The 17033-nt window shown below is 54.2% G+C and overlaps 2 protein-coding genes, 1 non-coding gene and 1 pseudogene across 3 annotated transcripts; 2 read left to right on the forward strand and 2 right to left on the reverse strand.

The window, feature by feature from the left end:
- Positions 1 to 820: 820 nt before the first annotated feature.
- EXOSC6 (exosome component 6) lies at positions 821 to 2131 on the forward strand. Its single transcript, XM_065924993.1, has one exon. It carries the CDS (start codon positions 873 to 875, stop codon positions 1689 to 1691), a length of 819 nt encoding a protein of 272 aa, XP_065781065.1. The 5' UTR covers positions 821 to 872; the 3' UTR covers positions 1692 to 2131.
- Positions 2132 to 3005: 874 nt separating this feature from the next.
- On the reverse strand, positions 3006 to 8167 carry LOC136157425 (RNA-binding Raly-like protein). The gene is made up of 5 exons (XM_065919319.1): positions 8065 to 8167; positions 4652 to 4702; positions 4433 to 4575; positions 4152 to 4318; positions 3006 to 3044 (listed from the first exon to the last, which is right to left on the reverse strand). The coding sequence occupies exons 1-5, from the start codon at positions 8133 to 8135 to the stop codon at positions 3006 to 3008; spliced, it is 471 nt and encodes a 156-aa protein (XP_065775391.1). The 5' UTR covers positions 8136 to 8167.
- On the forward strand, positions 5830 to 5900 carry TRNAG-GCC (transfer RNA glycine (anticodon GCC)). Its single transcript has one exon. It is a non-coding gene; the product is annotated as a tRNA-Gly (tRNA).
- A 7037-nt stretch (positions 8168 to 15204) lies between the features above and the next one.
- LOC136158608 (calcyclin-binding protein pseudogene) lies at positions 15205 to 16174 on the reverse strand (annotated as a pseudogene).
- Between the last annotated feature and the right edge of the window lie 859 nt (positions 16175 to 17033).

The following is a 17033-nucleotide window of genomic DNA, read 5'->3' on the forward strand; positions in this document are numbered from 1 at the left end:
GTGAGGTCAGAGACATTCTTTGGTATAGGAGGTTTTTAGGGAACATCAGTTGCCTCCTCCCACACCCTTGACTGCCAGGTCATTCCACGTTTCAGGACCTAACTTGGACGGTGAAGATGGAGACTCTGACCTGGTTCTGTCCATTCACCCCAGTCTGAAGACAGCTGGGTTTGGGAGCTGTAGTGTGTGGTACTTAGTTGTGCCCTCTCTGGCTGACTTCAAGTCCCCTGGGTGCAGCAGGCTGGCCCTGAATCATTCTCAGCCCTGCTGACTTGGAGGGAGCAGAAAAAGCAGGCCTGTGCCGACCGAAGACACAGAGACCTCCAGTCACAAGGCCTGTGGGTGAGGAAGAGGAGAAACAGGAAGGGTGCTGAGGCCCTGGCTGCAAAAAGTGCAAGCCAGGTGAGGAGTGTGAGACAAAGACCTCACACAGTCCGCAGCGGGGGAGAGAGTTCCAAACGTGCACTCCACAAGCTGTGCCAGCCGGGGCGCTGAGGACCAGAGGGACCTCCTGGGCAAGGCAGCGGGGGAACACGTATGCGGTTGTGTCACTAGTGCAGGACCAATCACAGCTTCACAAGTGAGAGGAAGAAGACCCAGGCCCTGGGCTTGCCCTGGCCCGAAGGCTAGAGGTCAGCGGGGCCGGCCTAGATGCCACTTCTGCATGCCCGTCTGATCCACCCAGGCACCCCGCTCTGGCCGTCCTCACGGCGGCCCAGGGCTCCGCGACGCGCGCCGTTCCCCTCCGGAGCGGCAGGGGGCGGTGTGGCGGCAGCCGCTCTCCCGAGCACCCTCGCGAGGCCGGGCGGGCGGGCGGAAGCGCCGGCGTACGGGGCGGCTGACGCGTGGTGCCGGCCGGCAGCAGCGCCGCCATGCCCGGGGACCACCGCCGCATTCGCGGGCCCGAGGAGTCGCAGCCGCCGCAGCTGTACGCGACCGGCGAGGGCGAGGCTCCGGCCCCTCGCGACCCGGCGCGGCTGCGGCCTGTGTACGCGCGCGCCGGGCTGCTGAGCCAGGCCAAGGGTTCGGCCTACTTGGAGGCGGGCGGCACCAAGGTGCTGTGCGCCGTGTCGGGCCCGCGCCCTGCCGAGGGCGGTGAGCGCGGCGGCGGCCCGGCCGGGGCTGGCGGCGAGGCCCCCGCGGCGCTGCGCGGCCGCCTGCTCTGCGACTTCCGCCGTGCGCCCTTCTCGGGCCGCCGGCGCCGCGCTCCGCCTGGCGGCGGCGAGGAACGCGAGCTAGCGCTGGCGCTGCAGGAGGCGCTCGAGCCTGCCGTGCGCCTGGGCCGCTACCCACGCGCGCAGCTCGAGGTGTCGGCGCTGCTGCTGGAGGACGGCGGCTCGGCGCTGGCCGCCGCGCTCACGGCCGCCGCGCTCGCTCTGGCCGACGCGGGCGTCGAGATGTACGACCTGGTGGTGGGCTGCGGCCTGAGCCGCGCGCCGGCGCCCGCGCCCACCTGGCTGCTGGACCCCACGCTGCTGGAGGAGGAGCGCGCCGCCGCCGGCCTCACCGTGGCGCTCATGCCGGTGCTCAACCAGGTGGCCGGGCTGCTGGGCAGCGGGGAGGGCGGCCCGACCGAGAGCTGGGCGGAGGCCGTGCGCCTGGGGCTCGAGGGCTGCCAGCGTCTCTACCCCGTTCTCCAGCAGTGCTTGGTGCGGGCCGCCCGCCGGAGGGGTGCAGCCGCGCCCCTCTGAGCCAGAGACCCGAGCACCGATGGACTCCGAGGACCGAGCCACCGCTGCCGCCACAAGGACCCGCGCCGTCGTCCTGCAGACGGCGTGCGCCGAGCTGAGAACTGGGAGCACCGGAGAGGATCTGCCGAGGCGTGCTCAGAATAGGCATGTTGGAGCGATTCTTTCCAGACTGCTTCTTTAAAGAAACTTTTCTGATTGAGTTGACTCCCAGCCACGACCCAGTTGAAGAAACCTGCCAGTGCATCTTGACTCCTAAGTTGGGAAGGACTTAAGCTGGACTCATCGGGAAAACTGGAGCTGTTGTCCTGCAAGGGAAGGGCCCTATGCAGGCCAGCCAGGGACTCTCTCCTGAATAACTGGGCTGCTTTTGAGAGCGGGGACAAGGGGGCTGTGCCTTCCACCTACATCTGAACCCAAACAAGAACTCTTACAATCTGAAACATTCTTCTGTTGTTTTTGGTACCGACTTTAATGAGTAAGGCTCTTCTGAGCTGGGGAGTGTGTTCTCAGGGCTTGGGACAAGCATTTTCTTTAATGTGTTCTGGTGTCGCTGGTCCACCAGCGAGACGGCACCTGAACTGCCAGGAGTGGGAGATTCTGGATACTGGAGAGGGAGTCTGGCCATTCTGTAGGGCAGAGGGGGCCTGTCTGACCACGAGGGTGGGCTCCGCCCTGTGTAGCTCCTGAGCCCTGCAGGTCTGTGCTCAGGTCTGAATTGGCAAAAGGGCCGTCCCAGGTCCTCCCTGCACCAGCTTGGTGTGACCTAAGCTTGTGTCTCAGGGGCCTGCTCAGCTCTAGGAAAGGCTGGCTTGAGGCAGCTGAGAGACCAGAATGAGGCCTGGGGACCACACCAAGGACCCCTGACTGGGGGAAAGATACAAACTTTATTTGCCCCCAGTGACATTATACGTATTTCCAAAGCGGATCTGAAATACATAGAATCACAGCAGCAAGAAGCAAGGTAAGATGGGTAAGCCTGTGGACACCCAGATGGGACTGGGGGCTTCGAGAGGGGAAGAGAGCTGATGCTGCTCCAGGAGGCGGGCGTCCAGCTCCGCTTGCAGCCTGAGATGGTGCGCTGGCGCTGGGCAGCTGCGGGCCGCCCCCCTTCCCTGCAGTACCTAGGCTGCCATCTGGACAAAGCTAAAACCAGCACTAGGGGAGGGTGTCTGGCTGCTCTGGCTGAGCCATGCCTCCATTTCCATCGCCTTTGCTCCAGGATGGGTGGCATGGGTGCCACTGAGAGACCCTCGAGAAAACACTCAAGGCAAGGACCGTGCCTGGAGCTGCTGAGCCTGGAGGGGTTCCAACCTGCTACTGACAGCCCTCCTGGTCTGACGCCTGGTTCTTAACCTGTAGGAGAAGCAGAAGCAGGACCCTAGCACAGAGGGCCAAAGTGCAGTGAGGCTGGCAAGGGGCCATCTGCTAACAACTCCCAGCCTCCAGCCCCCACCTCCCTTTCCTGGCAGCTCTGGCATCTCAGTGCTACCGTAGATTCTTCGTGAACCCAGAACCACCAGACACATGGCATTTTGTCCACCCAGCCCAGTTTTCCTAGATGTGATTCCATCTTGGGGAGCAGTAAGGGTCCCCTGGCCCAACAGGCCAAGGGGCAGCCAGAGCGGGGCAAATGGAAGAAAGGAAGCTCCTCACTGCTAACCCTGCAGCAGCCCAGCCCTGCTGGGAGGGTCCTGACAACAGCGGGTGCTTGGCCCACTTCAGGACTACCAGTGGGGTGGAGGCTATGGTACAGTACCGAACACTGGGGCTCTTGGAAGCTGCACAAAAGGCTATTATGAGATCCAGGTTTGGATTTTTCAGCTCAGGAAGGTCTGTGTGCTTCGGCTTCCGTGGGGAGCCGTGGGGACCCCATTAGCCATTGGGGATAATGCGAGGGAATTAAGAGGGGGAAAAATAGGACAGGGCCCTATCTTCTGGACATTGCCTGTGACAGAGGTCAGTCGCTGTGACAGACCTGCAGCCGCTGCTGTGGTCTCCTGCACAAACAAGAAGCCAAACACAAGGAGGGTGAGGATAGGGGAGGTGCCAGGCCACTCACCGCGTCCTCCGGGTCTGTGTGCTCCTGGGAGCCATCTGCCTCCGGAAGGACCTTCGGGCCTCTGGGCTCCTGCCTCGGTTCAGTGGTCCTGCATAAGGACCCCTGACTCCCAGAGCCCCTGTTCTGTTCACAGACCTCTGTTCCTAGACAGGGATAGTCACCAGTCAGAGGCCGGGTCTGAAGGCCCCAGCTAACCCCAAAGAGGCCACACAATGTGCAGCACTGATCTCAGGTGTCTAGGGCTGGGAGAGGACAAGATGCTGAATGAGACACAGCCCTGGCTCCAGACAGCTCCTCAGTGGGTGAGGGGGCCACTCCCAGAAGGAATGGGGGGAGCGCACCCGGGGAGGGTGAGGAGGAGCCCTGCAGCCAGGGAGAGCCCGAGGCTGGACCCCGGGTACCTTCAGCCGTGGGAAAACCTGGCGCCTGTGGAGTGCGGCCTTGGGGGCCTGACCTGGAAGCTGGTCCCTCCGCTGTTCCATGAGCTCCACGCCCTGCAGCAGGCGGTCCACCTGGGCCTTGATGTGGCTCAGCTCGGCCCTGAGGCAGTGCAGCTCCTCGGTCTGGACTGGGGGGCGGGGGCAGAGGGCGCTGCTGCTGGGACCTCTAAGCCCACCCCCCCTGCTGAGGGCCTCCCAGCTCCCCACTACCCTGCCAGTGAGGACTGTGCCCCCGCACTCACGCTTTATCTCGGGGGGCAGCTGGCTCTTCCTGGGGGCCCTGTGGGGACTGAAGCGGCCCTTGGCCCCCGTGCCCAGGTGGGCCCTCCGGATCCTGACAGGCACACGGTGGAGGAGGGGATGGACCCCCTGGTGTTCGTACACCCTGTGGGGACAGGACAGAGGGGGTCAGGCCACCAGCCTCCCCTGAGCCCAGAGGCCCGCCCTGCAGGACCACCCACCTGCAGGGGCCATCTTCCCGGTGTAGCTCGTAATCCAGGCTATAGCTGCTGCTGTAATAGGAACGGGGAGAGAATCACTGCCGGGGGCCAGAGTCCTTGCCTAGACGCCAGTTTAATTTGGGGAAACAGGTTTGCAGCTTTTCCTTAGAATCCCAGGGTTCTTCACCAAAAGAGCCTCTTAGGCACTTGACCAAGGTCACTTTGGGAGACCACAGCAAACCAGCTTCCCCGTCGCTGGGCTCTGACCGGGGCACCTGGCTCCCGGTGGCAGGAGGGGCAACTGCCCACAGGCTTTTGGCCAGCCAGATCTGGGCCCTCCGCGGGCTCCTCTGGCCGACCCAGGCACTGCTGGTCTTAGTCTGGCAAAGGATGAAAGGGAAGAGTTAAGTCAGGGCCCAAAGCTGTGGAGGGGCTAAGAGCCTTTACTCCTGCGTGGGAATGGCCGGGATGCGGGGTCAGACGGGCAGGGTGAGCGCCACCTTAGCTGCAGTCCAAGCCCGGTGAGACCCGAGGTCATGCACTGTGCCCCACCCCCCACCCAGGGAACCGGTGCCCAGGAGGGGACAGGAGGTGGGCCCCGAGGTGGGGCTGGGCCCAGCCTGGGCAGGAATGTCCCCAGGGCTAACACCCTTGAACTTCAGGGCAGCTTGAGGTTTCCGTTGGAGCAAGAGGGGCGCTGGGGTGGGGAGGAGGGGGCTGTGAGCCAGGTTCAAGGAAGTTTCTGAAATAACCTTCTGGAGCCCTGCGCCCAGGAACAAGGGGAGAGGTCGGTGGGAGCCCCGGGGCACTTGGGGGACATTCGGAGGGAGACCTTCGCCTTCATCGCGATGCCCCCATGCCTGTGGATGAGGTTTCCGGCCGCCCCCGCTTTGCCTTCTGGCCTCAGGAAGTCCGGGTGGGTGGCCCGGGAGCCTCGGGACGCTGCTGATCCCGGGGGTGGGAGGCCCTTCCTGGGAGAAAGGGAAGAGGGCGGCAGGGCGGGGTGCCCCGCTTCCGGCACCACAGTGGCCAGGACGGAACTCGGGGTTTCGGGTCTCAGCCGAGCGCGGCCCCTCGGGGAACCTCCTTGCTGGTGCGGGCCCTCAACTGGGATGCAACTCCACTTCGAAGTGCAGGGGAGGCGAGCCGGGCGGGCCGGAAGACGACTACCGAGCTAGCCGAGGGAAGACTTCGCTCAGGCATTGGTGGTTCAGTGGTAGAATTTTCGCCTGCCACGCGGGAGGCCCGGTTTTGATTCCTGGTCAATGCAGAAAGCTAGTTTTCTTTTTTTTTCCCCCCTTAAAATGACTTTCTAAAATACCTAAAAATGACTAAGTAACAGTGATTCACTGATTGTTGAGTACAAACTTGGGAGCTACAGGAGTTGAGACAGAGAGAGTTGAGTTTGGGGGTTAGAGGTTAGGCTGCAGCTTGCTGCAGGTCGAGGGCCTGGGGTCATCCCTGCTCTGCCCCCCACCGCCCCCACGCCCCTAGTTTCCACTAGGGTTTGTAGCCTTGCTCCTCCCGGGGTCCACAGCCCCTTCTGTCTCCTGGTTGGGCTGATTATAGTCTGTAGGCTTCCACTTCCCATAAAAAGAGAAATAAAATGCATCATCGGAATGGTGCCGACGGCAGAGATCAAACCTCAGGGCCAAAGGCCAGGGGACATGGGGCAATACTTCTGCCACAAACCTTTCCCTCTAGGTTGACAAATGCTGTTTTGAGACCCAAGGCACATGACTTGGACCTGACCAGTTCTCACAGAGAAGGTATCCAGCACCTCTGGATACCTTCTGGGGGCCGCCAGGACCCCACCTCGCTTTGGGATGTTTTCCACAGTCTGCTGCCTGACCGCACCCCACCAAGGGCTTCATTCTCCCCACTGGAGACACATGGGTCTTGAAGAGGCCACCCCTGCCCAGGGCCTTGAGTGCCCGGCACCCCTGAGTGAAGTCTGCACTCCTGAAGGAGAGCTGGCATTTCTTCCATCGCTCCTGTCTTCCTCCACAGGCACCTACAGGATGGAGGCCGAGCCTGCTGGGCGAGGGGCTGGGAGGCCATGAAGTCAGAAGAAGGCAACTGGAGCTGAAGGAGGGTTAGCCCAGCTTCAAAGTGGCCACATGGAAAAGCAGGGTGGAGAACTGTGGGAAGGGGCCAGTTACATCCTATTAGACGGACATTTGCAAAACCCTATCAACCCCCAGATGACAGTCTCCAACATGAGATGGGAGGCAAACCACACACCGTATATGCAGTGCTGCGTCACTGAAGAAACCCAAGTTTAAAAATCTGTGTTACCTGTGTATTACCGTATGTAAAATAGATGACCAGTCCAAGTTCGATGCATGAAGCAGGGCACTCACAGCCGGCGCTCTGGGACGACCCAGAGGGATGGGTGGGGAGGGAGGTGGGAAGGGGGTTCGGGATGCGGACACAGGTACACCCGTGGCTGATTCATGTCAGTGTATGGCAGAAACCACCACAATAATAAAGTGATTAGCCTCCAAGTAAAATAAATTAATTAACAACAACAAAAAAGTCTGTTACCTATGAGTACGCATCTACTACTCAGCCCCAAACAAATGCAGAGAAAAAAGCAGTCCATCCCGTCAAAGGTAAACCAGAGCCTCAGGCTGCCACAGACAGGGAGAGATTTGGCCTAATCGCTCTCGAGGTCAGCCTGGAGGTGCAGAAGCTTCTCACAGTGGCCCCCACACAGCCCTGCCGTCCTGCTTCCAGGGAGATGAGACCCCAAAGAAACCAAAACCTTCGGTACCAGGTGTTTACACAGCGCTGTACCTCACAGCAACCACCTGCCTGACTGCCTTCTGCCTCCCCTACTGGCGAGGCAGAAGCCACCGAGTGTTCGCAGACGCCCGCGGAGGGGACCAAGGGCCCACCGCTTCCCATACACCCTCCTCATCACCTGTGAAAATGGCACGGTGGCTGGCAGAGGTTGCTGAGCGCCTTTCTGAAAACGTTTAAAGGTTCCTTTAAAATTCCTTGAGGCTTCCCAAGCTAGAGAGACGATTTCATCCAGAAAGGTTCCCATTTTCTACTTCCCAAACATCTACACCCAGAAACAGCTCCTGAGCACCTCGCAGGAGAGGTTCCGCTTGGAGGACCCACAACCCCCAGGTCCAGGCGAGGGGAGACGGCACCCCTAGCACGATGGGTGCCGGGTTATGTCGGCTAGAAGTGGCCTTGGAGTGAGCTGGATCGACCCCCCCCCCCGACCCCCAGTTTACAGACAAAACCTGGGGCTGAGGGAGCCCGCCCTCCTCCGGGGCCACGGTGAACGGGACCGGCAGTCTGGCTGGTTAGCGGGGGCATACTGAGCGATCCTCCTGGGGTGCTGCTTCTGTCCTGGGGAGCCCAGGGCCCCAGACAAGCCGTGGTCAGACTCCCTTCCCAACAGGCCACCCCGGACTCACCGGGAGACCGCTGTGCCCCATGGCCTCTTCCGGCCCCGCCGGGCAGCGCTGGGCCTGGGCTCCCGAGCCATGTCCGATCTGAAGGGAGAGCCGCAGGGGCAGAGCTGTGGGACCGGGGTGCAGGATGGGGGCGCCCAGCGCATGGGCCCGCCCTGGGCCGGACCTCTCCACCCTGCCGTCCCGAGGGGAGGCCGTGCAGCGGGACCTGTGCCCAGTCTGTGGGCAGCGTGCCTGGCCCGCGGACCCGGCCCAGCTGTCCAGGGCTGGGCTCCCGCTCCAGAGGGACCGGCCCCACTCTCAGGGGACCTGGTGCTGAGACAGTGTCACTTTGACTCACTTTAAGGCAAAAGAACCCCCAGGGGTGGGGAGGCTGCTCTACCGTTCCCCCAAACTGAGCACGGGAACAGCCCCATCGCCCAGCCCCTGGGGCCTGGGGTGGGACCGTCACCCCAGGAGGGGGGATGTCATGACCCCTGAGGGACCCCAGCCCTGGCCGGGTTAGCTCTGCAGTGTGCCCGCTGCCCGCCCACCCGCAGCTGCCTCTGGGCTAGGCTCCCGGGCTGGCTGCTGACAGGGCCCCCGTGGCTCTCCGCCCACCTGGGCTGCGGGAGGACACCCCGCTGCCCTCTCTCTTGGTGGCGGGGGAGTCAGAGAGTCCGCTGAACCGGTTTAGAGCAGGGCTGAGCAGCAAGCCAGGCAGTCTGTGCAGCAGTCAAGGCAGGGGTTTCCCTTTGGGCCCCTTCACTCCCACCATTTGAGCACAGAGCTCCATGCTCGTGGTAGACAGAGAGGAATCTGCTCGTTGCTGTATTCTCACGGCTCACCTGGGGCCTGGCCATCTGGTAAGTGCTCAGTTGGTATCTGCTCAATTAATGAATGGAATGCCATTAAATCAGTTCCACCTTTTGTTTGTAGGTTTGGATGGGGTCCCAGAGTTTCACCTGTAACTTTGAGGCCCCTCCCTGAGCCCACCCCATTTCCTCCTGAATCTGTAATCATCATCCATGGCCCACTTTTAGCTACCAAGACAGTATCAAATGTGAGCCTTCTTTTTCTGTTCACAAGACTTCCTGCAACACAGTCACCAAGAGCATTTATCCAGCACCTGCTTGCTCACAGAGAGGAACAGGAGGACCAGCAACAGTATCCTGAGGCTCTGACAATCCTGATCGAGTAATCAGTTGGGAGGAAGTTGGTGATTCTGTACCCCCACCTCAGTCCTTCTCTCCCATTCGCGATCCTGACTCAATAACACATTAAACACACACCCAGGCACTAAGAAAACATCTGTGCTTCCATGTCGTCTGGCTTTCCATGTCTTTTCTTTGACTTTCATGTTCACAGTGTCCAGAGAAACGCACCCGTGTTCACCATGTAGGGCAACAATGCCTGAGCACTTTGAAAATAGGTAAAGCAAATCTCATTTTTTAAAATGGACTTGGGAAACTCTGAAGAGGGAGCTTGCACACATGTAGCATTCATTGCAGCCTGTATAACCAGCAGGAAGAAGGAAGATAAAGAACTGTTTTTGACAAAGGAGGACATTAATCTCATGAGGATTTTATTAATATCTCCTGCTTGTTTTTTTTTTTTTTTTTTTTTTGGCTGCTCCATGCGGCTTGTGGAATCTTGAGGCTTGAACCCAGGCCCTTGGCAGTGAAAACATGGAGTCCTAACCATTGGACTGGATTCCCTGGTAAGTCACCCTTCCTGTTCAAAAGCAGGGAGAATATGTGATTCCTAATGTTTTAAAACAGCTGTTGGAAAACAGCCCCTCATAATTAAGACAGTTTAGGGAATCCAAAGACAAGATAGCTTCACCTAGTTTTTAGACAAGCACCTCTGCCTTTCTGGAAAAATAGGTGAACTTTTAGAAAATTTAGACTTAAAATCGCCATCCTGGGTAAACATTGCTTTAGATAAGTCCACCTGAAAGGAACTCCTTATGTACCAGCCTGGTGGCTCAGGTGACGAAGAATCTGCCTGCAATGCAGGAGACCTAGTTTCAATCCCTGGGTTGGGAAGATCCCCCGAAGAAGGGCATGGCAACCCACTCCTCTGTTCTTGCCTGGAAAATACTATGGACAGAGGATCCTGGTGGGCTACAGTCCATGGGGTCACAAAAACACTTCCATTTTTCAAAGGGGCACCCATAAAAGAGAGAATTCCAAACCTTTCAGAGACAACTAAATTCATTCTTCAACTGGTATGCAGAAGTTTCTAAAAGATAAAAAATTAAAAAGAAAAACCACGGCTTTAAAAGGATTCTTACTGCAGGTGAATAAAAAAAAAATCTTTAATGAAAAACTGATCATCTGATCAGGTAACTTTAATTTATTCCATCTGCCAGAAAAAATAATTTGGATTTGAATTTTATACCTGATACATGGCTAACATTTTTAAAAACAGAAGCTATAAGATCTTTATGTCTGCCTGCATCATATGTATGTCTATGTGCATATGTTACAGGCATGTGATATTTTTCTACCTTCAGATGGTGTCGCCAAAATTAATTTGTAAGGAGTGCTATTTAGTTGGCTTAAAATAAAATTAAGCATGTATAAATCAAGTATACTCTCAGAAATATAGAAACTAACTCAAATGTTTTTCCAGTTCATGTGATCTGGAATAATGGTTGATAAGTAAAAGCTAGCTTAAGTTTGTTGGTGTAAATAAAAACAGGCATATTATCAGAACTGTCAATACTGGAAGTAAATATGCAAGTTTTCAGCCTGAGTTTGCTAATCAAATAGGCTCAGGCCATCTTCAATATTTATTTATTATTTCACAGTGCCAGGTGTCGATTATGGCACATGGGATTTTGATCTTTGCTGCAGCATGCAGGATCTTTAGTTGTTTCCTGTGGGATCTAGTTCCCTGACCGGGAATCCAACCTGGGTCCCCCGGCATTGGGAGTGTGGAGTCTCAGCCACTGAACTACCAGGGAAGTCCCTAAAATGAGTTTTAACATCAAAAGTACACTGGTGCAAAATTAGAATTTGGTTTTTCCTCTCTGTTAAGAAGACAAAGTTTCTTTGCCTTAAATGTAATCTGCCTAAGAAACAATAAGATTCTGTGTTCTGTCTTTACCAGATCTTACTCAGAAAAGCTAAATTTTTAAATTTTATTTATCTTTGATTGTGCTGCGTCTTCATTGCTGCTGGACAGGCTTTCTCCAGTTGGTAGAAAGCGGGGAGGGATGGGGTGGGGGTGCTACTCTTCATTGTGGTGTGCTGGCTTCTCTTCTTGTAGAGCAAAGACTTTAGACCGCATAGGCTTCAGTAGTTGTGGCACAAGAGCTTCATTGCCCCAAGGCTTGTGGAATCTTCCCAGACCAGGGGTTGAACCTGCATCCCCTGCATCACAGGGCAGATTCTTAACCACTGGACCACCAGAAACGTTCTTGTTATTTTTCATTATTAAAAAGTTTAAAAATTGAAATATAGTTGATGTGTAATGTAAGGTACAGGTGACAGTGTAGTGATTCATAATCATAGGGGCCAAGAACCAGGAAATAGGGGAGAGGTCTTTGCTCCATGTTCACCTCTTACAAAGACTCCCAGAGCGATTTCCTAAGGGACACCTGCTTGCATTCCCCCTGGTTGTGAAAAGCTTGAGCACCCAGAATGTGGGTAGGACAGTTAATATATGGGAGTTGTAATGATGATGCAAGGATGGGGAGGCTGGCAGTCAGATGGGAGGAAAGGAGAAGGCTGTAACAGAGGCCAAACCGATGGACGGAGGGGGCGGGAGTAAGAGCAGGGCAGAGCAGCTGACGGAGGCGGCCATTCGGAACAGCTGTCCCCAGAGTTCCCATGCTGATTCCCAGACACATTCCCCCCGAGTTCACGGATGTGCAGAATAGTCCATTGTTTAAACAGAGCTCCCAGGAAGAGAGGGAAGGATGATTGTATCATCCCCATATTACAGTTGTAACCGGCAGCCAACAATGATTGAATTCCAGCTATTTGTCAGGCATTGTGCTACAAACTTTACATCCATCATCTTGCTTAATCCTCATAACAACTTTGCAAGGTACATGTGCCCCATCCTTTTTTTTTTTTCATTTAATTTTGAATCTGAAGGGAACTTTGGCCTTAGCTGCTCTGTGGCATGTGGGATCTTTAGTTCTCCGACCGGGGATTGAACCTGCACCCCCTGCATTGGAAGGTGAAGTCTTAGCCACAGCACCGCCAGGGATGTCCTGATGCTCCCCGCCTTCCAGAAAGGCTCGGAATGTGCCCAGGGTCACACGGAGAGCAGCTTGAGAGGAGTAATGAGATCTCAGTCCTCTGCCTTGAAACCACTGTGTGTTCCAAGAAGTTGGAGGACTTACTGAAAGACCCTTACTGATGGGCTCGTCTACAAGCATAGCCCGATTCTGTCAGCACCTCCAGGCCTCACTGCCTCTGCGCAGGGATGCCCTGTTACCCACCTTCCCCTGCACAGAATCCAAAGGCTAGAGAGGCCGCTGGTAATTAGAGCGAGGGGTAACAAGGCCAGTGCTGCAGGCCAGGGTGCCAGGCGCCAGGTGGCCTCTTGCCGAGGACCCGAGTCTTTCTTTCAGCTGTCCCACATCGAAGACGCCTTCCTGTGTTAGAAGTGTCCTCCAGCTTTGAGACAGAGGCTGCCTCCTGAGAAAGAGGCTGAAAAGGGCCCTTTGTGCCTCCCTTTCCTAACCTTGCAGCAAGGGCCTGGACACATGACCTGCCCCTCCGATCAGACCCACCTGCCCAACTTTAAGTTAAAGGTGCCAGTGGAAGAAGCCCATCTTAGCAACTGGTGGCGGCAGCGGCAGCAGCTACCTCCAGCTTTCAAAGGAGGTGGCACATCCACCCCTGGGTGATGGTGCCCGTTGTGGCATCTGTGCCCAGCAGAGGCAGGGCATCTCTTCCAGATCTGACCCTCCAGCCTTCCAGAACTCCTGGGAACTAACCAGTATCCTGGACAAATTCTGTTTCTGCTTAGAGTCACCATACTCAGTTTCTCTTACTTAGAGGTAAGAATCTTGGTTGATAACAAAAATAGGACCAGTGGATGGAACCAGAAACGCTGTGGGAAATGCGGGTGATGTAAGGCTGGCAAGCGGCCAGAGGCCAGTGACAATCCAGCCAGCATTAGGGGACAGGACACTAGCCGCCCACGGCATGCCATGGCAAGACAGCTAATCTTGTGGTGCCCAGAACAAAGCGCCCAGCTGGGACCGGCTCTCAGGACCTGGTGGCTCTTGCCATAGAAGCACATAAAGATTAGTCTGAAATCAGAGGCTGTTGGGCAGGGTGCTGAGCTAGCAGCACCAACAGCTTACAGGAAAGAAAGATGAGCTCCAGGCCCAGCTCTAGAGGCTCAAGGCTTCTCGGCTCAAGACATGGTTAGAAAATCAGGGAATTTCTAAACCTTTAGGTGGCAAGGTTCAGAGAGTTCCAACCCAAACTTAGGGCCTAATCAATGGCTATAAATGACACCAGGCTTCCCTTGTGGTTCAATGGTAAAGGATCTGCCTGCCAACGCAGGGGACTCGGGTTCGATCCCTGGCTCAGGAAGATCCCTGGAGAAGGAAATGGCAACCCACTCCAGTATTTTTGCCTGGGAAATCGCATGGACAGAGGAGCCTGGCGGGCTATAGTCCAGGGAGTTGCAAAAGAGTTGGATACAGCTGAGCGACTGAACAACAGCACAAATGATGCACTCAGGTGGCTTCACACCCTCTCTGTGTCTCTAACCAGGGAAGACGGAGAGTGAAGAGCTGAAGCGATTAGAATCAGCTGGGCAGGAGGGTGTGTGGGACTCAGGACCGCTCCCCTGCTGGCCAAAAGGTCTCTTCTTGGTCTTTCTGAAGGTCCGGGGAGCAGAAATTCACTAGCTCTTTGCTAGTGAGCCCGGATCCCTTTCCTCCTGGGCGCACGTCTAGGTGGACACACCCACCCTCCCTTGCACTTCGTGTGCTGTGTGGCTGAGGTGTGGCCAGTGGCAACAGAAGACGGGGTGCACCGCTTCCTGCACCGACCCGTGGCATCCTCCGAGTGACCACCCACCCTTCTGCTTCCGGAGCAGACCCCCTGAATGCCAGTGCCCCGGGTGAGTGGAGAGCCACGTGCTGCGGGTGGCAGGGGCTCTGCGCAGCCTGGGTTCCCTCCCCCCTTTGCACACGTGCAACCAGGCCAGCAGCTAGCATTTCCTTAAATAAAACACTCTGAAGGAGACCCCTGTGTGTCCTGCCCTATCACCCCTCATGTTCTCCAGACTTAAATAACAAGGCAGATCTCAGCAGGCCCCCAGGAACCAATGACATGAAATCTGGGAGGAGGATATTGAAACACCAAAAGAACCATGAGATTTTGCTAATTTATTTTGGCAAAACCTGCAAGATGATCTGGGAATGGATTCTGAGAGTTCAGAGTGGGGAAGGAGGAAAATAATGTTAAATGAGGTGGAACACAGTTATTTAGGGTTCTGTGGCAGAAAGCAAAGAACTAAAGGGCCTCTTGATGAAAGTGAAAGAGAAGAGTGAAAAAGTTGGCTTAAAGCTCAACATTCAAAAAACTAAGATCATGGCATCCAGTCCCATCACTTCATGGCAAATAGATGGGGAAACAATGGAAACGCTAAGAGACTTTTTATTTTGGGGCTCCAAAATCACTGCAGATGGTGACTGCAGCCATGAAATTAAAAGACGCTTGCTCCTTGGAAGAAAAACTATGACCAACCTAGACAGCATATTAAAAAGCAGAGACATTACTTTCCCAACAAAGGTCCATCTAGTCAAAGCTATGGTTTTTCCAGTGGTCATGTATGGATGTGAGAGTTGGACTATAAAGAAAGCTGAGTGCCTAAGACTTGATGCTTTTTTTTTTTATGTAAAAATTCAGGCTTTATTTTTATTTATTCTTACATTGGTGAGAGTTGATGTCAGGAACTGAAAGGCAAGCATGAACTTTGTTTTCTACCTCTTAACTGAACAATAATACACACAATGTGGCATTTTCATTAGGCAAGACTTGCTTTTTTACATTTCACACCAGAATACATTACTCTTCTTGAATAAAATGACCTGGTTACTAAAGAAACCATCCATGGAGAAAGTGTTTAATAAGAGAATTTTATTTAAATAAATTCTCCAGCAGGAAGTGGAGAATTCATTGCCTTTACTTAGAAGAAGGCTGTGTAAGTAGTTATATGTCAGTTTGTGCAGCTTAGCAACATTTCCTCATTGGAAACATTATTTTTCCACATCACAGTTCCCAAAAAGACTTTAAAGTCTCAGAAGTCTGTATCTCCTTTGGCTTGCTTTTCTCTTGATTCCACCCAGGCTTTATTAATGGTTCGCTTCATATCATCATCTCCATCTTCATAAATTTTCTTTAGAACATTCATTAATCCCTCACTAGGATCTGTTTCAGTGTCATAGGAGGGCTTTTCTTTCTCTTTGCATTCTTTTTCGACCTGAGTCAGGTAGTCCCACCGTGTGTTTTCTGCTTTCTTTCTACATAAGACAAGAACTGTATCTGTCTTGACCTTTTCTGAACTGCCTTCCACAGAGATGGGTTTCAAGAGATTGTTCCCTGTCATGGAGTAACTCTTTCCATTTAGGTTCTTTACCAAAGGATCAAATGACCTCTCTGTGAAATTCACCTGCACACTCTCAGCAGGCACTTGATGAACTCTAGGTAAGGTGATGTAGATTTTTACAAACTTATCTGACTGGTCCCATCCGTAATTACTGATTTTCACTGTATATCCTGCTATAATAGGAGCAATGACAGCAGCTGGCTTCTCATTTTCTGTAAGTTCTGCTTTCCTCTGTGATTTCTGCTGCATCTCATTCTTCATTTCTGTCTCAATCTTGGATTTTTCAGCTGTCAGGGCATCACGTACTCTTTTCCTAGTGGCTTTTTCCAGCAGCACCTTCACCTCTTCTAGATCTTTCTGGAGCAGTGACTTGAAAACCTCTGCTCAGTTCCACCACTCCTCTGAGCTCCAGGCTCTGCCTCTGTTTGGATGTCAGATGAGCACATCGAATTCAGCTTGTCTCCAGGTCTGTGCTCTGTGCTTTCTTTCAGTCTGGAATGGTTTTCCTCCAGATCATCACATAGCTTTTTCTGTCTTCCTTCTCTGCCAGCGCTTAAAAACACTCTAGAATTTCCCATTTTTAACAGAAATTCAATGCTGCTTCTCTCCAGTTGTATCCTATAATTGTCCTTCCATGTACAATGTAGAAGAAAACTGACTCCTTGCACTGCTTCCATCAGGAGTTATTTGGTACATCAGATTCCCAAATCAAGGGGGAAAAAGTGAAGAACGTTGTATCTTTGCAATTAAACTTTCAAAAGATTTTATTCTGGACTTCCCTAGTGGTACAGCAGTTAAGACTTTGCCTTCCAACGCAGTGGGTGCAGGTTCAGTCCCTGGTAGGGGGGACTAAGATCCCAGGCCTCACAGTTTTCATGACAGGACCATTCATGACCTTGTAACTGCCAAGCTCAGTAGATATTTTCTGGATAATTTGATGGTTTTACTTTTTATATAAAATTTCTTATTGTTTTCATTGCTACATGGGTCAAACAAAAGATGTCTGTAGTCTGGGTTCGGGGCACTGTAAGGTACAGTTCCGGCGAGGCAGAAAAGGAAAGACGACCTCAACAGAAGTAGGTTACCTTTATTCAGGCAAGGAGGGGCAACAGTCGGCCTAACGACCAGGCTGAGCGCCAAAAGGGATCAGGGAGGCTTCATACTTATAGGGAGGTTTGTGGAAGCGATAAGGGAAACATCAATCAGGCGGGATATTTTGAGTATTCTTTTGTTGAGATGACACTTGTAGTTGGGCAGGGGGTGATAAGTCTTCTGGGCGGGTGTAGGGGGTGGAAGGTTTCCGGACAAGGTGTGGTAAGTCCCAGATAGATGCAACTGGCCTGGAGCATCAGGATGGAACTAAAGTTATGCTTTGTTTTCTCCGAAGTTAGATGATTCAG

Source organism: Muntiacus reevesi, chromosome 2 (assembly GCF_963930625.1).
Source record: "Muntiacus reevesi chromosome 2, mMunRee1.1, whole genome shotgun sequence".
In the NCBI taxonomy this organism is placed as follows: domain Eukaryota; kingdom Metazoa; phylum Chordata; class Mammalia; order Artiodactyla; family Cervidae; genus Muntiacus; species Muntiacus reevesi.

Excerpts from the sequence above, each read along its gene's own strand:
- EXOSC6 (XM_065924993.1), top strand. The coding sequence starts at position 873 with ATGCCCGGGGACCACCGCCGCATTCGCGGGCCCGAGGAGTCGCAGCCG.
- LOC136157425 (XM_065919319.1), bottom strand. The coding sequence starts at position 8,135 with ATGGCTCGGGAGCCCAGGCCCAGCGCTGCCCGGCGGGGCCGGAAGAGG. Across the intron at positions 4,576-4,651 it reads CGGGAAGATGGCCCCTGCAG|GGTGTACGAACACCAGGGGG; the intron begins GTGGGTGGTCCT and ends CTGTCCCCACAG. Across the intron at positions 4,319-4,432 it reads GCTGCCCCCCGAGATAAAGC|TCCAGACCGAGGAGCTGCAC; the intron begins GTGAGTGCGGGG and ends CCCGCCCCCCAG.